The sequence below is a fragment of the Cygnus olor genome, chromosome 3 (genome assembly GCF_009769625.2).
Source record: "Cygnus olor isolate bCygOlo1 chromosome 3, bCygOlo1.pri.v2, whole genome shotgun sequence".
Lineage (NCBI taxonomy): Eukaryota > Metazoa > Chordata > Aves > Anseriformes > Anatidae > Cygnus > Cygnus olor.
The window spans coordinates 104,177,324-104,201,666 of NC_049171.1; the positions used below are offsets into that span (position 1 = coordinate 104,177,324).

General features: G+C 44.9%; 1 protein-coding gene across 1 annotated transcript; it reads left to right on the forward strand.

Moving 5' to 3' along the window:
- The first annotated feature begins 15,516 nt into the window (after nucleotides 1–15,516).
- Nucleotides 15,517–22,809, forward strand: LOC121066908 (ankyrin repeat domain-containing protein 9-like). The gene has a single exon (XM_040550707.1). It carries the CDS (start codon nucleotides 16,220–16,222, stop codon nucleotides 17,108–17,110), a length of 891 nt encoding a protein of 296 aa, XP_040406641.1. The 5' UTR covers nucleotides 15,517–16,219; the 3' UTR covers nucleotides 17,111–22,809.
- The last annotated feature ends 1,534 nt before the right edge of the window (nucleotides 22,810–24,343 follow it).

The window sequence follows — 24,343 nt, forward strand, 5'->3', positions numbered from 1 at the left end:
TCCTGGCTGGACAAAAGACTTGCTATCAGATATGCCAATACCTGTCTTGCAATGATGGAGGCAGAAGCGGGTAGGGATTTCCACATTTTCTCCCTATTTTCCCATAAACATTTTCCTCAGAAATGTCGTTTCCCATATTCTAACTTCCTTTGCAGGCTGAGGAAGGTACACGAAGAAAGCTCTGGGTTTTTCCAGGGGTATGAAGTATTTCATCTCTAGGACACTGTTATCTGCAGTCAGTTGAGATGCTTCAGACAAATAATCCCCATCCCAACAGACAGGAAAGAGAACATATGATATCTTCTAGTTGCTAATTGACAGGAGTCCACAAAATCACCACCAAGATGTTCCAGATGAGCTTTTTATTTAGCGCTAGCGGTGATGTAAAGGGATAGATAGGCCACAGAAATAGTCTACAAAAGATGAGGGGCAACTTGCTATACATTTAGCAGAGCTCATTTGCCCCAGCAAGAGGTCTGTGGGAGGGCAGTGTTATCCATTCTAAACTGGCGACTTATCTCTGGTCCTACATATGTCCATTACTGAGCTCTTTATATCATCCTGTTTTGCTTTCGTTCCCTTGCTTGTTAAATTTTCCTCAACAGACACAGTTTCATGATGTTCTCTGTGGCTGGGAGAAACTCCCCCCCTCAGCACACCCCTGGCTCTCACTTGTTATTCTCAGTTGAAATCCTCAAAAAGGCCGGATGCTTAAACAAAAGTTGGCAGTGTTTAGGCTGACATGTGCCACTTTTGTGTTCTCTTGTCTGGTAGCTCCTGCTTTTAGCCCACAGCCGGCCTGTGCTTGGTTTTTTTCTCTCCCTTGGAGGCTTTCTTGGGAGAGTGTTGGCCATTTTGCGCTGAGTCCTTGTCTGAGCTTGCATGGGAGTGTTGGTTACTCTCACTGATACTTCTGTATTTTAGTAACATAAAATTAATATTGTGAATAGTGAGCGGCGACGGGTGCCCACCACGGTAAATTATAAGAGGCAGAGTTCCCAAAGGAGAGGAGAGGAAGAGAAAGGGAAGTGGGAAAGAGAGGACGGGATCCTCCCTGCGTTCCTCCCTGCCCGGCCTCAACTGCCCCGCGCAAACTGCCTGTGCTAACTGCCAAGCCAGTCCTCTCCTGCTGGCAGGTCCTGTACGCGGCGCTCCTGGCACTTTTTATTTAGCCACTTTATGACTGGCCTGTGCCCAGCAAGGCATGAGGGAACGGTGTGATATGGCCCAGGGTGGGCATTGACCAAGATGGACACATCCAATGCGAGTGGGATCCCCTCTTCATTTGCCTGCCCCCATCGGGACTTCCTCTTCCCTTTGGCACCCTGAGGTGGCCTCGCCACCTAATGAGGACGGGGACAGCCAAGGTTTTGCTCTCGCAGAGCCACCCTGCGCCTGCCTTTCACTTCCCTGCCAGTGCTCCCAGGCCCTCACAACACTGCAAGAGCCTAAAGAGGGACATCAAAATGGTCCCATGAGCCCTGCGTAGGGGCTGCTCTCTGCAAGTCCCACTATGCTGAGGTGGGCGGCATGGTTAGTGGTGCCATGTTCTTCATCCCGCAGCCCTGGTTTGTTGGCACCGTGGTGAGCCTCAGAGCCCTCCCAGACGTCTCTGCTCATATCAGTGCACTGCCCAGAAGGAGTGGAATTTTAATAGGAACGGGTTTATTTAATAGGAATGGGAAGCCCCAGCAGTGGCGCAGCTTCTTCTCTCGGATGTGCATCTCCAGGGCCTCCCGCACATCCTCATGCAGGAACAGGGCCTCCGCAGAAAAGAAGTAGGAGGGGGCAGGACGGGAGGGCAGCAGCGTGGGAGCCGTGCCATCCTGTACGTGTACCTCCCGTGGGACTGCTGCACCATGGTGCGGACAGCTCCCAGCTTGGTCTCTAGGGACTTCCTGAGGGTGTGCATCCGCAGGAGCTTCCAGAAGCCCAGTCCTTGCTCCAGCCTTGCCACGGGACGAGGATCCGCACCAGCGGGCAGGCTGCCATTCTTGTGAGCCGCATCAGAGCCTGGGGGGGGGGCCGCAAGCTGGCCTCGTGGCGCACAGGAGCCATCTTGACAAGCTCCTCGGCCTGTCTGAGAGGCCCAGCATCGCGGGGAAGTGTAGCTGCCCCCTGGGTGTTCAGCGCTGTATGCTGGGGAAAGAGTCTCCTCTGCTTTCTCTTCCGCAGCACTGGCTGCCACCGGGACCCGAGGAATGTTCTCTCGGCTGGGCGGAATGAGCTGGCCGTGGCCCGGTGCCGGCAGGAGTCGCTGGAGTCCCGAGAGGAGGAGGAGTACAGACAGCAGGAGGGTCTTGCCTGTCTGGCAATGAGCCGCTGCTGCCTCTCCCTGACAGCCTGGCTGCAGCGCCCACAGTCCAGACCGTAGCAGAGCAGGGTGCCCATGGGTCTGCTGCCCACCCAGAGCAGGCTGCTCCTGCAGCCGTGCGGCGCCTCAGCATCTGCAAGAGATGGGGGACGCGGAGCGCTGTGAGCAAGTGTCTGCGACGACGGGCCCTGCGCCTGGGCCAGGTGGCCAGCTGGCCTCTGAAGGTGTGGCCCGGCTGCCCCCAGGGACAAGCGTCTGTGCCATCCTCTGGAGATGCCTCTCCGTGTGACACTGGCCTCGGTGGCTGCTGTCACCGGGGGATAAGGGCAGGCGTGAGACTGTGAGGTCGCTGCCAGCTCTGTGACACCACCGAGCGCATCAGAGAGCCCAGGCGCAGGGCACAGACGCGGGACCAGAGAGGGGCATCCAGCAGGGCCAGGGGCTGGGGGCTCTGCAGGGAGCCCCTGGGCAGCAGGCTGGGGTAGGCCAGGCCCTGCTGGCTGGAGAGAGCCATTCGTAGCTGTCAGGAGAGGGCAGTAAGACTGAGGAAGCCGTGCGTTTTCACTGGCCTCAAGGCTCCTGAAGCCTCAAGACTCCTGAAGCCTCAAGGCTCCAGGTTCAAGGGAATTGCTGTCCATGAAAGCTTCCTCGTGCCACCCTGGGGCCATGGAAACAACACCTGCAAACAGTTTCGTTTCCTTCAGTGGCAATTGCCTGCATCCATTTAACAGCCAGGTTATTTTGCTGGTGTCCTCCTTCTGTTTGCTTTGGGGATGTACAGACAAGCATGCTTATAGTTATTAGAAAGCGCCTCATGGCAATAAACAAATTACGCTGCTCACCAAAAGTTACGACATCTCGCCATCTATCAACCTGTGTATGATGGTCCTCATTGGTCCGTGTAGCTCATGGCTCCTATCCTTTACGACTCGGAGCTTTAGACGGTTGGTGGATGGGGCGGTCCTTGCAGGAGCTCCCCCAGACAGCTGGTCTCTTTGGGCAATAAAACTTCTAGCGCCTCGACTGCTTGCACTCGTACCACACCGGAGAATTCCTGGGGGAACCACAGAATGGCTTGGGTTGGAAGGGACCTTAAAGATCATCTAGTTCCAGCCCCCTTGGAGGTTTTCCCAACTTTAGTGATTTTATGATTCTATGAAATATGTTCTCTGCCCCCATCTTGCTCATGCAGACAGTCAAATGAAGGCCATCAAGCTGGTGCTATCATTTCTACTTGGTAAATACATGCTGACTGTTCCCAGCTATCTTGCCCTGTACCTGTTTGGGAATGGAATCCAAGAGAACTTATCGCATGTTCTTTGCACGGATGTCAGGTTGTCCTGTTGCTCTTTGAAACTATGTAAAGATTTGCATCTACAGTCTCCTGAAGCAAGGAGTTTAGAGATGCACAATGTGTGAAGAGCCACTTCTTTCCGGTTGTTGAGAACTTCCTAATAGCTAGTTTAATTTCTTGTCCTCATACAAGACAGCACAATGAACAAATGTGTATTATATATCCTCCCCTTGTCCTTCATGCTTTTCTAGATCTCTGTAGTAGCAACACCAAAAGACATGAAAAAAATATGTAAGACAAATGCTAAATTCTGCTTTTCTGTCTCTTTGTTCCATGCAACATTTGACTCCCTATACTTCAGTTCAGTTGAATGTTATCTTTAAGACACTACTCTCTCTTCTTCTGTTTTCTGCTCCTTTGCCTTTCTGGCACTCACCAGTGAAGAGCAACTAGGAATACCTGAGGATATAAGCAAATACTTTTCGTGTTCTTTTACCTGTGTTGTTCTTGAAATCATTTAATGGTAAACATATGACTTACTGACACACTTTAGACATCAATATTCAGAAGTTTAATTCATTGCCTTTGAAAGTCAGGCTAATACATTTTTTCTCTGCATTCCTCCAGGCAAGAAATGCTCCAGGCAGAAGAGCTATCAAGACCCCCAGCTGCATTATTATCTGAATTTCATTAGAATTATGAATAGTGCTGCAGATCAAGATGCAACAATTTTAATGTTTGGTCAACATATGCTGTTTACATGCTTTACAAGTCAGTGATTTTGCAGGCAGTTTGTCATTCAGCAAAGAACAGGACATGAAGGGAAGGAGATAACCTTCAGATTAGTAACAACCAGCTGAACCCTACAGAAACTCACCCTGATCTGAAGAGGAACTTTACTCGAACAAGGGATTCAGGGTGGATCTGAGGCAGCAGTACACTTCTAAGCCACTTGTCTGAATCTGACCCAGGCTGGAAACCTCCAAGTCCTCAAAATCTTCTGTTCGTTCAAGGCCTACTAGAAAATAACCTAGCCAACACCATGGGAGTGGGAAAGCTGATGTGGAATATAGCTGGTGATGTCTTAATAATAATGAAACAAGGGTTTTGTATTCTTCACTCCGTTGAGAAGGGCCTTTATAAGTAAATGAGACGAAGTTCTGCCTCAGAAGGACACAACTACTTGCAGACAAATCCTATATTGGTTGAGTTCACTGGGAATACTTTGATGGAGTTTGTCCCCCCCCCCCCCCCCCCCCCCCCCCGTCCTGAGCCTGTCACTAAGGAGGACCTTTGTTTGTCTTAGTGAGCAAAACACGATGATGCAGAAAAGACAAGCAGTTTCTGTATGGGAAGTGGAATCATCACCAGGCTGACAGTTACTCTTGCCAGGGACCCTTCCCATGCCTTCTAGACTATTCCAGAGCAAACTAAACTTCACATTTTGGAGCTGTCGGGTTAAAGGTGATCTCTGGTAAATCCAATGCACGGATGTCCTGACAGGGAGGCAGTCTTAACTCCGAGATTTAATACGCTGCAGAGCCACCTTAAAAGGAGGAAAACCCCTAGTGCTGCATATGGAGGTGGATACAATCCTGCAACAGGGAACAGGCTGGAGCAGACATGAAACAGCAGCCAGAAAACTTGAATATGATCCTTTGTACTGATTGAGTGCAAATGGCTGTTGGGCTGATGCTTGGCCCGCGGTTTAGAAAGTACATAAATAAATAAATAAAATTGCTTGTGCGATAGGTGGTAATTCATAAGGGGAGCTGTGTTTATCTTCTCTTCGGCAATGCCTTGTTGAGGTCTCTCCTGCTAAAATTAGTGAATTGCACCACCTTGTGGGTGTTTGAACGCGATGATCTTTTTCCACTTTTTTCCATGTGTTAGACTGCAGTGTTAAATTTGAATAGTGGTGCACCTTTTTAGAAGACAGCAATAGCTGATTCATTCTCACACTGCTTGTCAAAGACTAGGCAGTCATAAAGAACTGTTTTTCTGCTTGTTTTCTGCTAGCTGACAGAAACAGATCTTAGCACTTAGTGGTTGATTTTCATGGTCTTTGCTAGTGATCTTACTGAAAAACTGTAAACAATGATTTTTAATAATCAAAACTTTTCAATTGCAGTAGGAAAAAACTGAAATATGCATTGAAGAAAAGGGCATCCATCCTGTGCACATCTTTCCTCTTTCTAAGATGTTAATTACATGTGGCAGCCAATCTGTCCATTACAAAATTCACTAAACTCATGAAACTAATGTATAACTGAATAATATACCATGTGTAGCATCGTGTTTACCTTTAGAAATTTATCTGGCAAGAAGAACACACATCCTTTATAGCAGAGTTTCTGTCAGACATATGTTGGTGAATAGAACAGCTTGTGTACAATGAGTCCAAGACTTTCCAGAAAGCATTGGCTACCAGGTTTTATACAGCAATAGGACTGATATTATCAAGGATATGCAGGATTCCAGAATGCAAAGTAACCACTGATGAGAGAGTCAGTATGAATGTATACATAGGGAGTTTTTTTGTTTGATTGTTTTTTTTGTCAAGGGTGGGACTACTCCACATCTGTAAAGCCCAGACAAGCAGAGAAGCTCCTTGAAATGTGCCTGGTTAAGATTTTGCTGAGAGAAAGAGATGACATCCTAAAAGGAAAGCCATAATATAGCCTAGACTACAAGAAAATGGAACAATATCTTAAGCAGACCACAGGCAGATCAGCAGACAAATTCATCCACTTCAATTGTCCATGGTAAGAAACATAAATAAATAAAAAGGGTTTAAATGATAGTTCAATTTTTCAATCCTTCCTCTCATGTCCAAATTCAGGTTTGGAAAGGGCATTTTGCTTTTACAGTGTTGCTTACCTAACTGTGTACAGGGTTTTTCCAGGCAGAGTTACAAAAGCAGGTCATGATGGATACAAAGCTGGGTCAGAGATGCTCAGAACTCATGGGTAAAGCCAAGTGCTCAATGCCAAGTGGTCCAAGAAGTGGAGAGATGTTAGGACAAGTGACATGAAAAACTTGGCAGGAGTTTACACAGGTTTCTGAGAGCAGGCATCAAGGCAGGAGTAAGAAGAAACACGGTCAAAGAAAGACTGTGGGTTCTGGTCATCCTCCCATCCATCAATATCTGCCTGTCTGTTGGCTGATCCTGCCTCTTGAACCTGAGAGATCACAGGCTTAATGCATGTTACCTTGGCCATCAACCAGGATCACACCATCTTAGGCATTGTATGAGCAAAGAATAAAAGACAGCCCCTTCCCCAGAGAGCCTACAACAAGACTACAGATGAAGAAATACAGAAAGGGAAGCACATGCTAGGAAAACAGTTGGATGGCACAAGAGCCGGTGATCTCAGCACATCAGCAGCCTCATCTCTGCCAAGTGCTTTTTCCAGCCATGACTGCAAACGAAAATTTAAAGCAAAGATGTGGAAGAGGAAAATGAGCCAGTTTTATAGACGTTTATGGAGATTTCCTGGTCAGTTCCCCAGACTTGCCTACGTGGGAGAAAAGATTGAACAAGCTCACTTAAAAAGTCAGGCAGTTGATGACAACAGTGAGCCTATTGGATCAGTCAAACATATATCAATATTCAGCTGTTTAAGGCAGCAGTGGGAAGGATGGAGATTTAGAGGTTGAAGAGATTACCAGTGAATGTTTGACAATGTCAAAAAAAGGGAGCCTTCTAGTGGGAGAAACTGAGAAAGGCGATCACAGCTGTGAAAACGATCTCGGCGGCAACATTCAGGGTGGTCACAAACAGGGCAAGGTCAGGTCTGTTACAGCTAAAAAAGCACGATATTCATAGCAGATGTTTGAGCCTGTCCTGAATCTGAACCCCTGCAGACCTATACAATTAATGTTAGAACCCAATGGACCTCAAGTGTTCATCCAGGGCCTCTCTCTCACGCCACAAAACACCAACTTCCAGAGAAAATTGTTCAACATGTAAGAACTGAGCAAATATAACTTGTCATGGGGATAAAGCAGGAGGGATCAAGGACATTTTGCAATTTGTTGGGTGATGATTTGAGATTGTCCAAAGAAAAGGATAGTGTAGCAAAATATAAAGAAAGGCAAAAAGAAGGGGAAAAAATCCAAGAGTTTCTGCTAAACTGATTGCAAGAAAAGTCTTTCCTGGCTTGGTATCTGGCAGTGGAGTCAATTCTGATCATATGAGCAGAACATGCTGATCATGCATATGAGGGACATTAATAAAGGGAGAAACAGCAGTGTATTTCATAGCCTTTTAGCCAGGACTCCAACCCTCTGCTCATTCACTGAGTGCTAGAGAAAGCCACAGAGACACTGATGTATTAAAATACTGGACTCCACTGTTGTGTGAATCTGAGGTAGCCAGAGACATGTATAGCATGTGAAAAACAAGGCAAAACAAAAATCCAACAAAACATGAAAATAGAAGAAACACTGCATCAGTCATTTGGGGACATCAGTAACTCTGCTTCTGCCTCAGTCCCCAGTCTGCAAAGAGAAGAGTTGGATAGTAATTCTTCAGACTTATGAAGACCTGCATGACATAATCATGAAGGCTCCGAAATGAAATACAAAAGACAGGGAACCATATCAGTTTTGGGGTAGAATTTGGCCCTGATGTATGGTTACACCATTTTTTTTTTTTACAGTTTGCAGATTGTGTTTTAGCACTGAGCTGCCAAATTGGACTAATGAGCAACAGGGCAGTGTGAGGAGAGGACAGCTTCAGCTGCAGAGCACGCTGGCACATAACAGCCCATTTATGCTTTAGGAGCCATGACTGCCAGGAGGACAATGCCTCTCCCTGAAGAAGAGAAGTCCTCTCTTTCATAGATGAGGAAGATAACACTTATTAGCCATCTGCACTTTCAATTTCATGCTGCAGCAGCACAGTCAATATTTCTACCTATTTATGTAGTGGTTTTAGGACTCTATTTGACAGGCTTTAATGTAAACATGGCATTGCCGGCACATTGCTGACACACAGCCTTTTTTTTTTTTTTGGCACTGCTTTCAGTGTCTCTACATAGAATGATTTGGAACAATTTGGGTGTTACTGGGATTTTAGTTACAAACCTTCAAGCCAACAGTTTTGAATCTTGGTTAAGGCTGGATGTTTGCATCCATGATATATGGCCTTATTTTCAGGAGTGAGTCCTGACAACTGGAGCCAACCAGGAGGATGAATTTCTGTTTCACAAAGATTATTCTATTTTAGCGATATTTTCAGACCCCAGATCAAGATCTAAATCACCAAAGTCAGACATCATCATTTAGAAATGAATAGCATTTCATCTTGCCAACATCAACACTATAGGAGATCCCTAGCTGCCTCCACTGTTTAGCCAGGATGCTGGAAGAAGGAGTCGTCCCAGCTCTGTTGTCACTTTTGTCACTTGCCTAATGGAGCTGCAAAACAGTGGGGCAGCAAGAGTGAAAGCTGTCTGGAAACCTTACTCAAGGGACTGCGTGGTTCCTAAGTGCTCAGGCAACTAGTCCACCTGTGAACTTGTGGACTGTCCTTGGGCCTTTGCATGGCAGGGTTGTCCTAGGGGGTTCCCTGGTTTTCACAAGAGCCGTGAAAGTAAAAGGACAAGACAGTGGCCATTACAGAAACCCTGACCATTCTTCAGCCCTGCTAGGGCCTGACCTCACCAGAGGCTTTTCTGGAGTTCTTCAGAGGAAAATCATTTCCATAAACACATCCCAGTGTTCCCACTGAAGACCTCAGTCACTTTGGACAAGCAGTCATAGTCTTCAGTGTGACTACAGCTTAATGCACCTTTGGAAGGTGGAGTGTGTGCAGACTGGCACACCTTCTGGACCAACGACTCTGAAAGAAGGAGTCACAGAGGGTCACAGAGTCATGGAGGGGGGCTACAGAAGCCAGTGAAGCCATGCACATGTCTAACACTGGTGCTAAGTTAGAAGCTCCATGTTATTTTCCCTGGCCTCCAGCCACTTCTCTGGAAGGACCTTCAATAGAGGTTCTTCTGGCAGCTCTGTGTAGATGTCTCAGATCCTCAGCACATCTCAGATAACACTAAATGTTGCATTTAGGGACAGCAGCCCCCTGTGAATAATCTGTCAATGTCAACATCATGACCAACATCACTACCAGGGAAAGCAAAGGGAGGGCTACCTCAGGTACCTGCTGAGATTTCCTACCATCCGTGATGCCAGGAAGAGCAGTATCCCCCAGGTCTAACTCCCAGCCCCCAAGAAGCTGGATTTTTGATTCACTGACCGCAGCATGAAATTTAAGCCATGCTTCTAAATGCCAGCAAAGATCTGAATGTGAGTTAATTTCTTTCTGCCCTTCCCTTGGTTACCTTGTGGTAACAGCTCTTTCCTTACCACCAGTTATCAACTTTACCAAAAAGAGACAGTTCTGCTCGTGATGCACAGAAGACTCATTTTAAACAGAATATACAAGTGATTAACATAAATTCTGCATTATGATAAGAAATTTGACATCCTTTGGGACATTACTGAGGAATATTTCACTATGTTTAACAAGACACAAATAGAATTTATTTTACTATCCCAAATCAACCAGATGTAATGAATCAGAAGAGAAAGAAGCTTTAGCTAGTGCAAGGTTGGCTCCGACTGTAAACGGGCCCAAATCTCTCAATTCTCCTTCAGCTTTCAATTCAAAAGCTGTTAGCTGGGATCTTACTAAAGGCTGTTATGAACGGACAGCTCTTCCAGGGTTTCTGATATTTAGCATATTTGTATCTTCAGGCTGCTCAGAGGTGCCCAGGATTATATTTTCCCAGGTGCTGATGAAAGAGAGCTGAAAGCTGGCTGTCCACGCAAATAACATACCTCAATGAAACTAAGGGGAAACCACCACGTCCAAAGAATTCTTGAAGCATCAAAATGTTTCTCCTTTAAGCTTTCTTATGGAATTTCCTGCTTTTACATCTCTTCATTTTGCTAGTAATCCAGCAACTATTGAGTCATTTCTTACCGGCCAGATTCACATGTACATTAAACCCTAAAGAAGAAGAGAGCAGAGATGACCAGCTGCAGGTTAGCAGGCTCTGAACTCATTAAATGTGGTGGTAGAAGCAATTTGTCACTGACTAAGTCATCACAAGTACCCTGTTCAAGGAAACCATTACTCCAGTACAATTCTTTGAACAAAGCATCTGAGGCCTCAGAAGACACCGCAAATACTTCCTTAACAAATAATTTTGTAATGATAGTATGGCTGAAGATTGTTTTCAGTAGCTTCCAGCAGTTAATCATGGGTTGACAACTGGAGGCTGTAGGGATTAATGGAACTGCTTGCAACATGAATTTTTCTTTTGTAATGAATTCAATAAAAATAGATTAAAAATATGTTCTTATGTAAGGATACATTGGGATTCATCATGCTCCCAAGTAGCAAATAGTTTTCCTGCTCCTACAGCTCCTGCTCAAGCTGAGCTTTCTTTGAGTATTTGGCTTCTCTGCCCTTGAAGGGGAAATCCAACTGTGACGATACTGGCTCCACAAAATCTGGCTGCGAGGGTATTGGCTCTGCAAAACCTCAGCAGCTGGCAGGAGGTGATCTTCATCCTTTTTTGGACCATGGATTTTGTCAAAATATGCAATGAAATTGATATATTCTGCAAAGAAATGCAGCTTTATAGCCCTTGCATTTCCCACACAAATATGCAGACATTAACTTTCTGACAAGCTTTTGTTTGTACTACTGAGACAACACTAGAACCACTAAGACTGTTCAGACAAATTTGTTGGCATTGCACGAGGAATGGTACAACTGTCATTTTTTATTTATTTATTTGCCCACCTGCCTGGTAGCAGAACCTTAAAGTTGCAGTTTTGGTGTAGTGTCAGCTGCTGCATAAGCAGAGAACAAAGACCTTAATGTTTAATGAAAAAAGATCTTATTTCGGAGACTGCCATGAATTTAACCTTGTTGATATTGCATAGCACCAAATTATCAGGATAATTATGAGTTTTATAAAACAGCATTGCTTTTAATCGGTTTTGAAAACTAAAAGTATTCAGGAAGTAGGGTAAAACAGGGCACTGATACCCATAATCATCATGAAAAAAGAAAATGTTCAACAATATCAGACTGTATCATAGTCTTATGCAATCACTGGAAAAACAGCATTTGGTTCAATGTATCTGTAGGCACAAACTGTCTGCAAGTGCTTTTTGTTCTTTAAACAGAGTTCAGCTGGCAGGCTACTTTTTGGAATAGGCATGGCAATCTGTCTATTTCTGTGCTGTTTGAGAGATAAAGTCTCAGATTAGGACAGGAATTGGGAACTGAAACAAATGGGCTCTCAGAAATGGGAGGCACGAGGATTTTTGGCATGCAGGCTCTATGCAATCAGGTCTCAAAAGCACCTCTTAAAATGGAATAAAATAAGCCTTGTTATTTTCACAACTGCTTAAACCAAGCTGACATCTCATCCTCCAGACACAGGTGTGCTATTTGATCTAACCTATATTTGAAGAGATGTAGGACATTCAGTGAGAGTAAGCAACATCTTCATCCCCCCCCTTTGGAGTTATTCCAGTATTTATTGAGTGCCTGCCATTACAAATGGGTAATTCCTCCCTGAGAGTTGACAGAGGAAAAGCATGGAAATGGGTCTTGCTCCTGACCCATCTCCAAGCCCAGGCTCCCCTACTTCTTGTGAGTGCTCCAGGTCTTTGGCTAATGCACAGGTGAGGGTCTGAATGTAGCAGTGTGAACAGTATGTGTGTCTAGATCACAGCAGTGCTCAACTGGCCACGTGTACATAATCTGCGCATCCTCATTTTGTCTCTAGATGGCTTTCCTACATATATTGGATAAGACTTGCATTTTAGGCAGTTATCTTTCACTTCCAAACTTCTGCAAGTAAATAACCATCTGGGGACTGGTTTGTTCTTCACAGAGCATATCAGCTGGTCCCATTGCATGTAATTCAAATGCTTTCCAAACTGCTAAAGCTCTGCTTATTTTCATTTCCACTCTCTACCATGTAGTCAGAGATGGCTTCATTTGCTGTTTGAATTCTGCAAACAGAAGTGAAATATTCTGCAATTCAGGACAGGTCTGTTTATAGATTTTTCCAACACCTCAAAGCCTTGTTTAGTCAGCTGGCTGACTTGGAGCTGGTAAATTGTGGTGCAGGGTATAAGAGAAACCTTTCATGCCCAGTAAAACCCACCTTCTGTGTTAGCTGTACTCTTCCAGTTTCTTCACACAAAGTTGTCCACTGCTTTCTTTGTAGCTGAGCAAGAAACATACTGTTGAAGTTTTTGACAGATGTAGGATGCTGGAGGCAGTCCTAATCTTCCTCAAAAACTTTTCTTCTTCTTTTCACAAGCAGCTTGAAGTTTTTTCATGTGTGTACCCAGGCAGAAATGTGGCAGGAAGGAGCTGAGCTGAGCTTAGCTCAAATTAGCCACTAGACTGCTGGGGCCCCGTGACATGGCCACTCTGATCTTAAAGGAATTGCACCATTCCCATCAGCCAATGAAAAGAAATGCAGATATGGAGCTAGCTAAAAATGGTTTTAGGGGTAGCAAGGAGGAAAAAGAAATAGTATCTTATGTGCTCCATTTTTAAAAAGGATAAAAAGGAAGACCTGGGGACCTGAGGCCAGCCAGTCTCACATCTGTGCCTGGCAAGGTCATGCATGGGGCAGATCCTCCTGGAAACTATGCTAAGGCACATGAAAAACAGAAGGGATTAGTGACAGCCAACACAGTTTCACTAAGGGCAAATCGTGCCTGACAGATTTGGAGACCTTCTACAACGGGCTTACAGCATTGGTGAATAAGGGAAGATCAACTGATGTCATCTACTTGGACTTGTGCAAAGCATTTGATCCTGCCATGCACAACTTTCTTGTCTCTGAAATGGAGAGACATGGATTTGATGGATGGACCACTCGGTGGGTAAGGAATTGTCTGGATGGTTGCACTAAAAGAGTTGTGGTCAAGAGCTTGATGTGCAGGTGGAGACCAGTGAGGAGTGACATTCCTCACAGGTCTGTATTAGGACTGGTGCTGTTCAACATTTTTGACCATGACACGAACAGTGGGATTAGGTGCACCCTCATCAAGTTGGCAGATGACACCATGTTTTGTGGTGGACTGCATGTATCCTGGACTGCATCAAAACAAGCATGGCCAACAGGTCGAGGGAGGTGATTCTTCCTCTCTATTCCACTCTCATGAGACCCCACCTGGAGTGCTGCATTCAGCTCTGGGGCCTCCAGCATAAAAAGGACATGGACCTGTTGGAGCGAGTCAAGAGGAAGGCCACAAGGGTGATTAGAGAGCTGGAATACCCGAGGGCATTTTGTTTAGCCTCAAGAAGAGAAGGCTCTTGGCTGACTCTATAGTGGCCTTCCAGTAGGAAGGCAAAGGAATCTAAGTCCAAAGGCACCTAGCTTGTGCCACAGCCTACAAAGGTCAAATGTAAAAACTGATTTGCATTTTACTGCAGAATGGATGCCCTGGCAGTCACCACACAGCACTGGCACCACAAAAGTGGTAGTACTTGGTGATGACCCTGCCATGGACGGGAAGTGCTGGAGCAGTAGCAGAACAACTTTTGCTCAGATGATTGCCATTGGAGGTGGATTTAACACCAGAGAAGATGACTGTGAGCCTGCCTGTACTGGGGTCAACGTGCCATGGATTAGATTGACATGGATGAGGCTACCTGGTACTAAACCATTACATCCTTTGAGAGTGCCTGCACACAACCCCCAGGAAGGAACCAGCATACTGTAATTCCCCTCTCAATGTACCAAACACTAACTTCCCTGTACAAATATGTACCCTGCATCTCAATTTACCTAAACACTAGAGCAGATGTTTAAAGCAGTGAGGGTTGGTTAGTGTCTATAACCCCAGGGCAAAGATAAGGCAATTCCTGGTTCAGTGTGCAGCCCGAGCTGTGAGCTGCTCTGGGTTAGCAACCTGGGAAACAAAATGTGGATTCCCAAGTGCTCAACTACTGCCTGAGCTGGAGCACACTGAAATCAATGGGAAATTCCCTGTGCTCTTCAGTAGTCTTTGGATCTGCCCCTAAGCATGCACATGGTTTATTACAGCCATGGATACAACTGGATAATAGCATGTGCAAATGACTATTTAGCAGTATTTCCATGCATAACCACAAAAACAATGGACTAAAGCTGGACATAGAATCATTTATTCTAACAATATGAAACCTGGCCCTAAAATTAAATGTTTAGCATGAACAACGAGAACTTTTGATAATGGGAAGATGTGCTAAATCTAGATCCAGATTTGTAAATGGCTATGGTTTTCTCTTTGGATGACCCCAGACATTTGGAGATGATCGGATTTGATACTTGAACACTCCTTATTTAGTTTGAATATACTGTCGTCTCCTTGCTAAATGAAAAAAGAATTCTTGATTTGCTGTATTTTTCTGTTTTCATATCAAGGTGGTGAGATACCATCCTATTGAAATCTGTTGATTTATGAGATAAGTAGAAGTTCTCCTTCCTTAAGCATAAGTTGCAATGAAGGGTGCTTAATTCATTTATTTTCTATGAATTTAATTTCGGTCTGGCCCTTCTGCCTCATCCTATAGGCAGCCCCCATCAAGCCTTGGTCCTCTGTGTCTTACCAGGGCATTACACAAGTCAGGTTGCTTAAACCCACTTCCCCCCATTACAACTTGCTCTGATCTCAGTCCTGGAACATGACATCTGAGAAATGCTTAGATCAAAGCACTCTATCCACCAGTGTGGTTTGGCCATTAACCTTTTGTTTATGTCCCTGCTGTGCAATACAGAGGCACTTCAGATATTTCCTTGCTAAACAAAGGCAGGCATTTAAACTGGGCAATATACTTTGCAGCTCTGGGAATGGTTACTCCATATCCTGATTGACTCCTTTCTCTGCAGAGATCAATGCTGGGATCTTAAACATCACTAATGCCTTATAGACAATCCATTAACATCAGTCTCCTAATTGGCCAGCCATACCATTATTTCTAAAATAGGGATCCCTTCCTAATGCTACAGCTACCAGTCCCTTGATTTCGTGGGTACATTATCATCCATATTATCAGCTGTGTAACATTTTAAACTGCAACATATTCTTTTTACTATTTACTAAGCTGTGTGTGTGAGTGACATACAAAAAATAGATGAATATCGCTGTCGTACTTACTGCAGCATATGAGCTGATCTGGTTAGACGTGAAATGCAGACAGAAAACTACCTCACCTCTCAAGCTAATTTTAGTCTCTCCCTGCTTTCTCTCTAGCTGTGTGTGTATAAAATCGCTTGCAGTCTGACAGCGTTCCAGTAACCTGCGCCACACACAGAGCAGGATATATTTACTAACCATCTGCTTGCATGGCATGGGTTAACCGAGCCTGTGGGATTGTGCTTACCTAAACAAAACCACTGCAGTGAGGGGAAAAACAATGAATGGGTGGAGATGATCAGCCCATGCATTCCAGCTAGTGCAGTCCAGGCAGCAATGACAGCCTGAAGGTTGCAGCAGCATCGGGATCTGCATTCCAAGTGCACAGATCTTACCATCTGGAGCGATTTTACGGGGAGCAGCTCTTTATTTGCTGAGCCATGGCCAGTAACCAGGCCAGCCTGCAGGACGATCAGAGCAGGCACTGCAAGTTCTTATCCTATATGTTCTATCAGGCTGTGAGAGATCACAAGCCTGTTTGGATGCTAGAAGACATGAGAACTATGGAATATTTTTACTGGGAGGAAAATGCCAGCCTAAGAACGTACTCACCTTCAGAAGCCCTTCTCTATGCAGTGGTGCATAACCACCTGCCTTATGCTCAGTATCTGCTGTCTCATTTTCCAGAGGAGGCTCTCAAGGTGCCTGGGGAACACTTCTGCTATTGCCCATCATCTGCTCCCCACTTGGCCATGGCAGTCACATATGACAGGAGAGATATCTTGGGGCTGATCATCAAAATTGCACACAAGCTCCCCAGCTTGAACTCCTACATCAATAGGACTGGCTGCTTTCATCTGGAAGATGGGAAAACACCCCTACACCTTGCCTGTGAACTGCTGAGGTCAGAGACGGTCCTCATCCTCCTTGGCAATGGAGCTTCTCCTAGGATAGAGGACAGCAAAGGACTTACCCCGCTGGACGTCATCCTGGAACAGATGTGGGACTCCAAAGTCAACGTGGCATCAAAGAAGCTCTGCCTCGACTACCTCTTGCTCTTCATGCCCAACCCACAATTTAAGATGCGGAAAGTTCTACAAGATCATCCAGAGCACTGGACAGCTTTGCTGGGGGAAGACAAATTCAACAGCCTGGTTGGGAACACGCCTGCTTCTTTATATCTGCAAGCTATGCAAACTATTCTCCAGACTCTGCCTCCATCCCACTTCCCCAAAAGCATCCAGGAACTACCTATACCTCAGGCACTAAAGCCCTTACCATCTTATGGCAAAAAGCTAACGACAAAAAATGTGGTAAATGTTTTTCCTTGACTTTATTTGCTGGGTCTTGGATTTTCAAAGGCAACTTAGGGGACCTGGTCACCCAGCACCCTGTGTATTTTAGTGTGATTTTAATACTTATCCTATTAGGCTATGCTGGAAAATCCAATATTTTGTGACAAGATTTTAAATGTTTGTGATTTTTTTTTCTTTTCCTTTTTTTTTTTTTTCCTAATTGATTGCAGGCACGGCACTTTTAAAGACAAAAGCCTTCCTTGTTTTCTGTTTGTTGTGCATGTGAAGGGTTAACTGTAGCTGAGACTGTGTTATGTTTGTTTTTTCAGCTGTCAGCTGGTATCAGTGTATCTGAATTCCCAGTATAACTGTATCCTGTGTAATGTACCTGGGTAAAAAGGAACAACTCCTGCAGTAGGATTTTCAAAGGGTGTAACTGCAAGACTGTGTCCTACCCCCTCGCAGGAAAAATACTAGGAAAAATACTACCGTGTATGAACAGGATTGAAACGTCAGGTTTCCTTTCTAACAATGATCCAGTATCCTCTAGTAACAACCAAGAAGTCTATGGTTGATACTGCAGAGACGTAAAATTAGTCCTGCAGAGTGTGTGATTTTAATGAGTTACTTGACGGTGGGTTATAGCATGGACTGTATGCACTTAGAGAGGGCCAGTGGGTGTATATTCCGAGGGGCAAATTGGGACAGGCAGAAGAGCTAGTGGAAAGCATCCTGGCTCACATGGGAGTGAGGGGGTTAAAGGCAACCCAGCCCTGATGTCTCTACAAAGCTGTGCAGTGGGGAGGGAACCATTTTCCATGCTGTCCAGTAAAAAATTGCAAATCAGAGCAGGTCCACTGGTAGCCCTATCCTTCATGAGTGACATTATTTATCCTTTACTTGTGTTTTAGGGGTGACTGTGTCTCCAGAAGTGATGTAGCTCACTAACTTGATATACCAGTGGGTCTGAGAGTCACGGGCACTTGTTAGTTATCCGAAATGTGGGCATGACATCCTGCCATTAGAAGTTGTTGCTTGTCAATCAGAGTATTTTTGTTACCCGAGTCTAGACAGAGGGCCTGATCCTGGAAAATACAAAAAGTTCCCACTGATTTCTATGGGAACTGAAGGCAGGGTGTTTTTGCAGCTTTCCAGAAGTGGGCTGTCCTTGCAGGGCTGGGGATGCCCTGCCCAGGCAGAGTCCTGTCTGTTCAAGGCACTGGTCCTGCTCTCCTGGCTGTGCCCAGCACCAGCAGAGCAGTGGAAGAATCCTAAATCCCTCTTGAGGAACATCCCTTATTTTGGACCCAACTGTTCTCCTTCCTTTGTAAGTGTAATCCTGTGCTATAATGAAGTAGCATAACACATTTTCCAAGATCCATACTGAGCAGCAGTGAATAAATCCCTCATCTCTTCAAATACGTTTGGTGCAAAAGGCAGTGGGGCACAAACCCCTTTCTGCAAGGCTCTGGCTAAGAAAAGATGTGCGATCAACCTGTGCATTCACATCTGTGAACAGTGGAATCATTCAGCACAAAAATGTCTCCTGTCTCATCTGGCTAGTTCTCTGCCTGTGCCAGGGCTGCTGTACCAGAGCTGCACCCTTTTGTATTAATTAGCACGTGGAGCACTTCTGCTTGGTTTCTCTGTGTTCAGGGTACCTCCTGTGTGCCAGGCTACTGGTGTTGCCAGCCAGGGCCAGGTGGAGATATCTTGTGGGGCTGTGCCAGAGCCAGCTGGAAGGGCCCTTTGGAGATGCTGGGACACTGCTCCTGCACACCCTTTCCCAGGTGCTGGGAGGTAGCACTGTGCCAGCGTTGCCTGCGCTGCACTGGGTGAAGATGCACACTTGGTGAGGCAGAGAAAATGCCAGCCAGACCTACCAGTGGTGAGCAGGCCACAAAAAGGTTAACCCTTCCCCTGCAATCACACCTCCCTGTTGGTGCCCCTTCAGCTCTGCCTCTGGAGACTTGCTCTGCTCTCCCATCTCAGTCTATTCTACCTTGTTCAAGGAGGGGAGGACACGAATAGTGGCAGAGAAATCCAGGGTAAATCTCGGGCAAGGTTTTTGCACAGAGGCTGCAGCACACACTGGCAGGTGGAGGCTGTCACAGCTTCAGGAAACAGAGCAGAGCCAGAGGCAGATTTGCATAACAAGTAGTGGCTGAGCTGCTTCTGCCCTGGCAGCCTCCAGAAAGGCAGTGTTGGAGGAGGAGGACAAAGCAGGCACTTGCTGCCTAAGGCTGCTGAGAGTGACTCTGCAGAGCATAGTCTCTGTGGCACCCCTGGAGCCCAGAGAAGCAGGATTCACTTTGTCCCCAGCAACCATGTGGTATCTTATCCGTATGTCAGTGGGCGAGAGGCAGAGGAGGCTGGCGATGGCTATTATTAGAATAGTGATTAGGTGCTGGGAGCAGAGAGGAGGGAAAGTAAATCATCCAAAGGAGGGATGGTAAATCATCAACCATTACTGCACTGTCTTGATACCATGAGAGTTTTGATGCTATAAAGAGTTTCAAAAAAGGACAGGAGCGACAGTAGGACTGCTCAGCTTAGAAAACAAATGATGCAGGTGGGAATTCTTGGCATTACTGAGGCAGCTCTTTCTAACAGGGCAGGGATGTGTGTCCAGAGAGCCAGAGCAACCCACTGTGAGCAAGTGCTTCTAAAATGGTGCAGGGATTATTTGTTGACTAATAGTTGGGGATCACTGCAAAGGTCAGAGTTCAGGCACTTTGGCACTCAGGTGGCTTTGTACCAAGCAGAATGCTTTATGTGCCTGTGTGAGGTTATCCACCAGCCAAGACAGAGGATAAGAGCTTGATTCTGAGCAATTGCTCAAGAAACTCAAATTCTGGGGCATATCTGCACCTGGTATCACAGCCTGGAAGAAGGCTTCTGACTGTTTGCTGGCCAGCATGCAAAAACTCAGGTATTGTTAGCCCAGGGTGCAACAGGCAGCTGATCACACCAGAGCTCTGCCATTTCGGCTTTTCCTGACCATTTTAAGAAAATATCAAGCACTGTCTGGGCCTTGGCCACTCTCCTACTACCTGACCTCAATGTACAGTCCCACTGGGCCAGGGTTTAGGGCCATTAGCATCATGGTGCTTCATTTACCGAACAAGTTTTTCCATCATAAGAGTGCAGGGTGGGATGTCCTTCTGCTGGAGGGAAGGGATCTTCTACCTAAACCTGGTTCACTAATCTTGCAGTGACCTGCCTGTTAGTTTGATGTTCCATTTGTCTGCTACAGTACAGTCACATTACATCATTTACAGACAAATCTACCTCAGCCTTTTCTGTGTTGATCATTTTTTTTTCACTCTTTCCAAGCCAGGTTATTAGCAAAAGTAAATTCTATATACTTTCCACTGTTCCTGCTATCTGACAGTCAGTAGTCTTTAAAAAACCCTGTACTTGCATGGCAAATATGTTAGTGACTTTGCTAGTAAAAGAAAGTGCTAGGTGCTGTGTAGTGATGTTTACATTTTGCATATAGACATAGTAAGTAAAGGTAGCTTTTTATTTCAGAACTTGTCAAAAAGAATGCAAGCAAGAAAGAAAAGAAAGAGGGTTCAGTCTGTGCTAATCTTTGGATTATAGGTTATGTTATTTGATTTCAGTTGTCAGGAGTAGCACTGTAAAGATCTGATGTGTGTCTGTGTTTTACTTCAGTATCAGTGAGCATCATTTCAGTGAGCTCTGAGTGACCTTGCGTTTGTATGTGTGCATGTATGTGCACACATGTATGTCTGCCCTCTTCTGGTACAATTCGTAACTGACTGACAGTACTTAGACATCACAGTACTCATACACAACAGTGATCAATGCCTTAAGAAAGCAACCTTTTAATGAAATAAGTTTGTGTCCCAAGCACTGTGCTGCTAACAGGTAAGAATGTTTCTTCTCTTTCCAAGAGACAGCAGCTTTGCTTTTGAAACAGGCGTTCTGTCCCTAAGCATCAAACACAAGGGCTTCTTCATGCCAACAGACACAATCATCAGCAAAGGATTTGTGACAGTGGACACATTTAATTCTTAAACCGACTTTTTAAACAAAATCTATTAAACGTACATCTTCATCTTTCTTTTTTCCTGGGCTGACAGTAGAATTCAGCTACATACGATTTACCAATCTTATGCTACTGTTTCTGCAGCACCATTAGCAGGGAGGACAGGCCAGATTTTGACCTCAGTTACATCTCTTTACACCTGAACTAACACTTTTTACAATGGTCAGTTGCACCACTGCTGATGCTTGTTGGTATAAGAAAAAATGTGTTCTTCAAAGCTCCGTAACTCTGACTTCAGAATATAAATAAATGTGATACTTAATCCCTGAAAACATTTTTTACATTTTTCGTACTTTGAATGTATACAGATATATTCTCTAACACTGATGGGCACTTCCCTGTTCCTAGTTCCCTTGGCTTTTTTTGTCTTCAGCATGACAGGGACTGATGCTGTTGTTTACTGATGAATGTTGCCATGCCCAAGTACAATGTTCATTGTATGATACAACTTAATGATTCTATGATTCTAACTTTCTTATAAAGCCATACTTTTGTAATTTTGGTTTCTCTTTTTTAGGGAAAAAAATCTTCCATATACTTGTGTTTGTACATTACTCACTGCATGACTAAAGATGAAAAGATTGCAACGTGCTGGGAATAAAAAAAAATATATACCTTATATAAATATAATAGCTGTGAAAATTATTTAATCTGATTGTATTGCCATAATAAACTTGCAGTATAAATTTGATGTGTCTTTTATCAGCCAGTTGGTCAAAACCACCCACCAGCTGCTTTTGCTTTGGCTCATCTTGGTATTTGATTACTTCATTCTGACTGCTGAGCCATTACCTCCAAAAATTTGATCTGAAGAACATGGTATTTTCTTTCACAGGCTTGTAATAGCTGGCTGTGCTGCCAGGGGATGACCCCAAGTGATGAGGTGAACCCACATTTCACAGACTTGCTGTAAGGTGAAGGTGAATCAGAAGGGGCTCAACAGGAGCAAGTGGTAATTGGTTTTGAAGATTTTCATCTTTTATGTTTGAGCTCAGCTCACAGCAGCTTATGACAAAGCTCTTTCCAGTGAATATAACAGTGCTGGCAGGCTCCTTCCCCTATCTCATTTGTATGCAGTGAACATGCTCCTTTCCTTACTAAGGTTTTAACTCTGGAAGGAAACATTTCTCTGTTAGGCTTCCAGAACCAACTCTAACTTTTCCTGCGTGGTCAGCTGCTGCTGAAGGTCCACGGGCAGATGTGCATCTGGTACTCACTGTGCCACCTCCCTCTGGGTAACAATCTACTGGCATCTGTGTAGAAACACAACCCGGCCAAACTCCTCTACTGACCTGCCGAACAGCTACTCAGACTATTTCAGATGACACCAACACAAGGCTTGCACTCCAGTGCCAACTGTACCTACAAATCTCCTCTAGTGCACTATGTACAAGGTATAAACAAAGGAGTTAGTACTTCAGACTGTGATTGCACAATAAATTATTGTTTTCATGGTAGAATGTGGAGAGGGGAATTGCTTCCCTGATTCCACTTTAAAAAAAAAATAATGGCCAAGATTATCTCTTTGTATTTCTAGTGGGAGATTTAACTACTTTGCCCCCAAGAATGTAGTCCCCAGAGGCAAGTTTTCTGGCTTATTGGTTTCAACCTTCCCTGTCTCTCTTGATTATTTTTCAACAGTCTTAGGAATCTGGAGCAGTCCCAGTCAACTACCAAACATTGTTCCAATTTTCAAGATGGGCAAGAAAGAAGACCCTGTTAATTACATGCCTGTCAATCTCACTTCAGTGCCTGGTAAAATTATGGAGAAGATTATTCTAGGAGTTATTGAAAAACACCTAAAGGACAGTGCAGTCATTGGTCACAGCCAACATGGGTTCATGAGGGTAAAGTCCTGTTTAATGAACGTAATTTCCTTCTATGACAAGGTCACCCACCTAGATGACCAAGGGAAGCCAGATGATGCAATCTTTTTGGATTTCAGCAAAGTTTTTGATACTGTTTCTCACAGTATACTTTTGGACAAAATGTCCAGCATACAGCTAGACAAATAAATAATACAATGTGTGAACAATTCCAAACTGCAACAGAATCATAGAATCACAGAATAATTTAGGTTGTAAAAGACATCTAAGATCATCAAGTCCAGCCATTAGCCTAGCACTGCCAAGTCTACAACTAAACCATATCCCTAAGAAACACATTTACATGTCTTCAGAATACCTCCAGCGTTGGTGACTCAACTACTTCCCTGGGAAGCCCGTTCCAATGCTTCAAAACCCTTTTAGTTTTTTTGTTTTGTTTTGTTTTGTTTTGTTTTGTTTTCCCTAATATCCAACCTACACCTCCCCTGGTGCAACTTGAGGCCATTTCTTCTTGTCCTATTGCTTGCTGCTTGGGAGAAGAGCAACCCCACCACAACCCACCCTGCTACAACCGCCTTTGAGGTATTCGTAGAGAGCGATAAATTCTCCCCTGAGTCTCCTTTTCTCTATGCTAAATAACCCCAGTTCCCTCAACCGCTTCTCATAAGATTTGTTCTCTAGACCCTTCACCAGCTTCATTGCCTTTCTTTGGACACACACTAGCACCTTGATGTTCCTCTTGTAGTGAGAGGCCCAAAACTGAACACCATACCACAGAGAGTGTCAGGTGTCAGTCTCAAACCTGAGGCAATACAATGCCCTTGCCATCTACATTCTGGCTCACATATAGCTCAGATGGTCTCATATGGAAGGATGTTTTCATGAATCATAGAATCCCAGAATGGCTTGGGTTGGAAGGTACCTTAAAGATCACCTAGTTCCAGCTCCCCAGAGAGGCAGGTACACCTTCCACTATACCAGGTTTCTCAAAGCCCCATACAACTTGGCCTTGAATGCTTCCAGGGATGGGGCATCAACAACTTCTCTGGGCAACCTGGTCCAGCCCTCACCACCCACTGAGTAAAGAATTTCTTCCTTATATCTAATCTAAATCTGCCCTTTTTTAGTTTAAAGACATTCTCCGTTGTCCTATCACTACACAATCTGATGAAAAGTCCCTCTCCAGCTTTCTTGTAGGCCCCCTTTTGGTACAGGAAGGCCACTATAAGGTCAAACCAGAGCCTTCTCTTCTCCAGGCAAAACAACCAAAACACCCTCAGCCTGCCTTCACAGGAGGGTATTCCATCCCTCTGTTCATCCTTGTGGCCTTCCTCTGGACTTGCTCCAACAGGTCCATGTCCTTTTTAT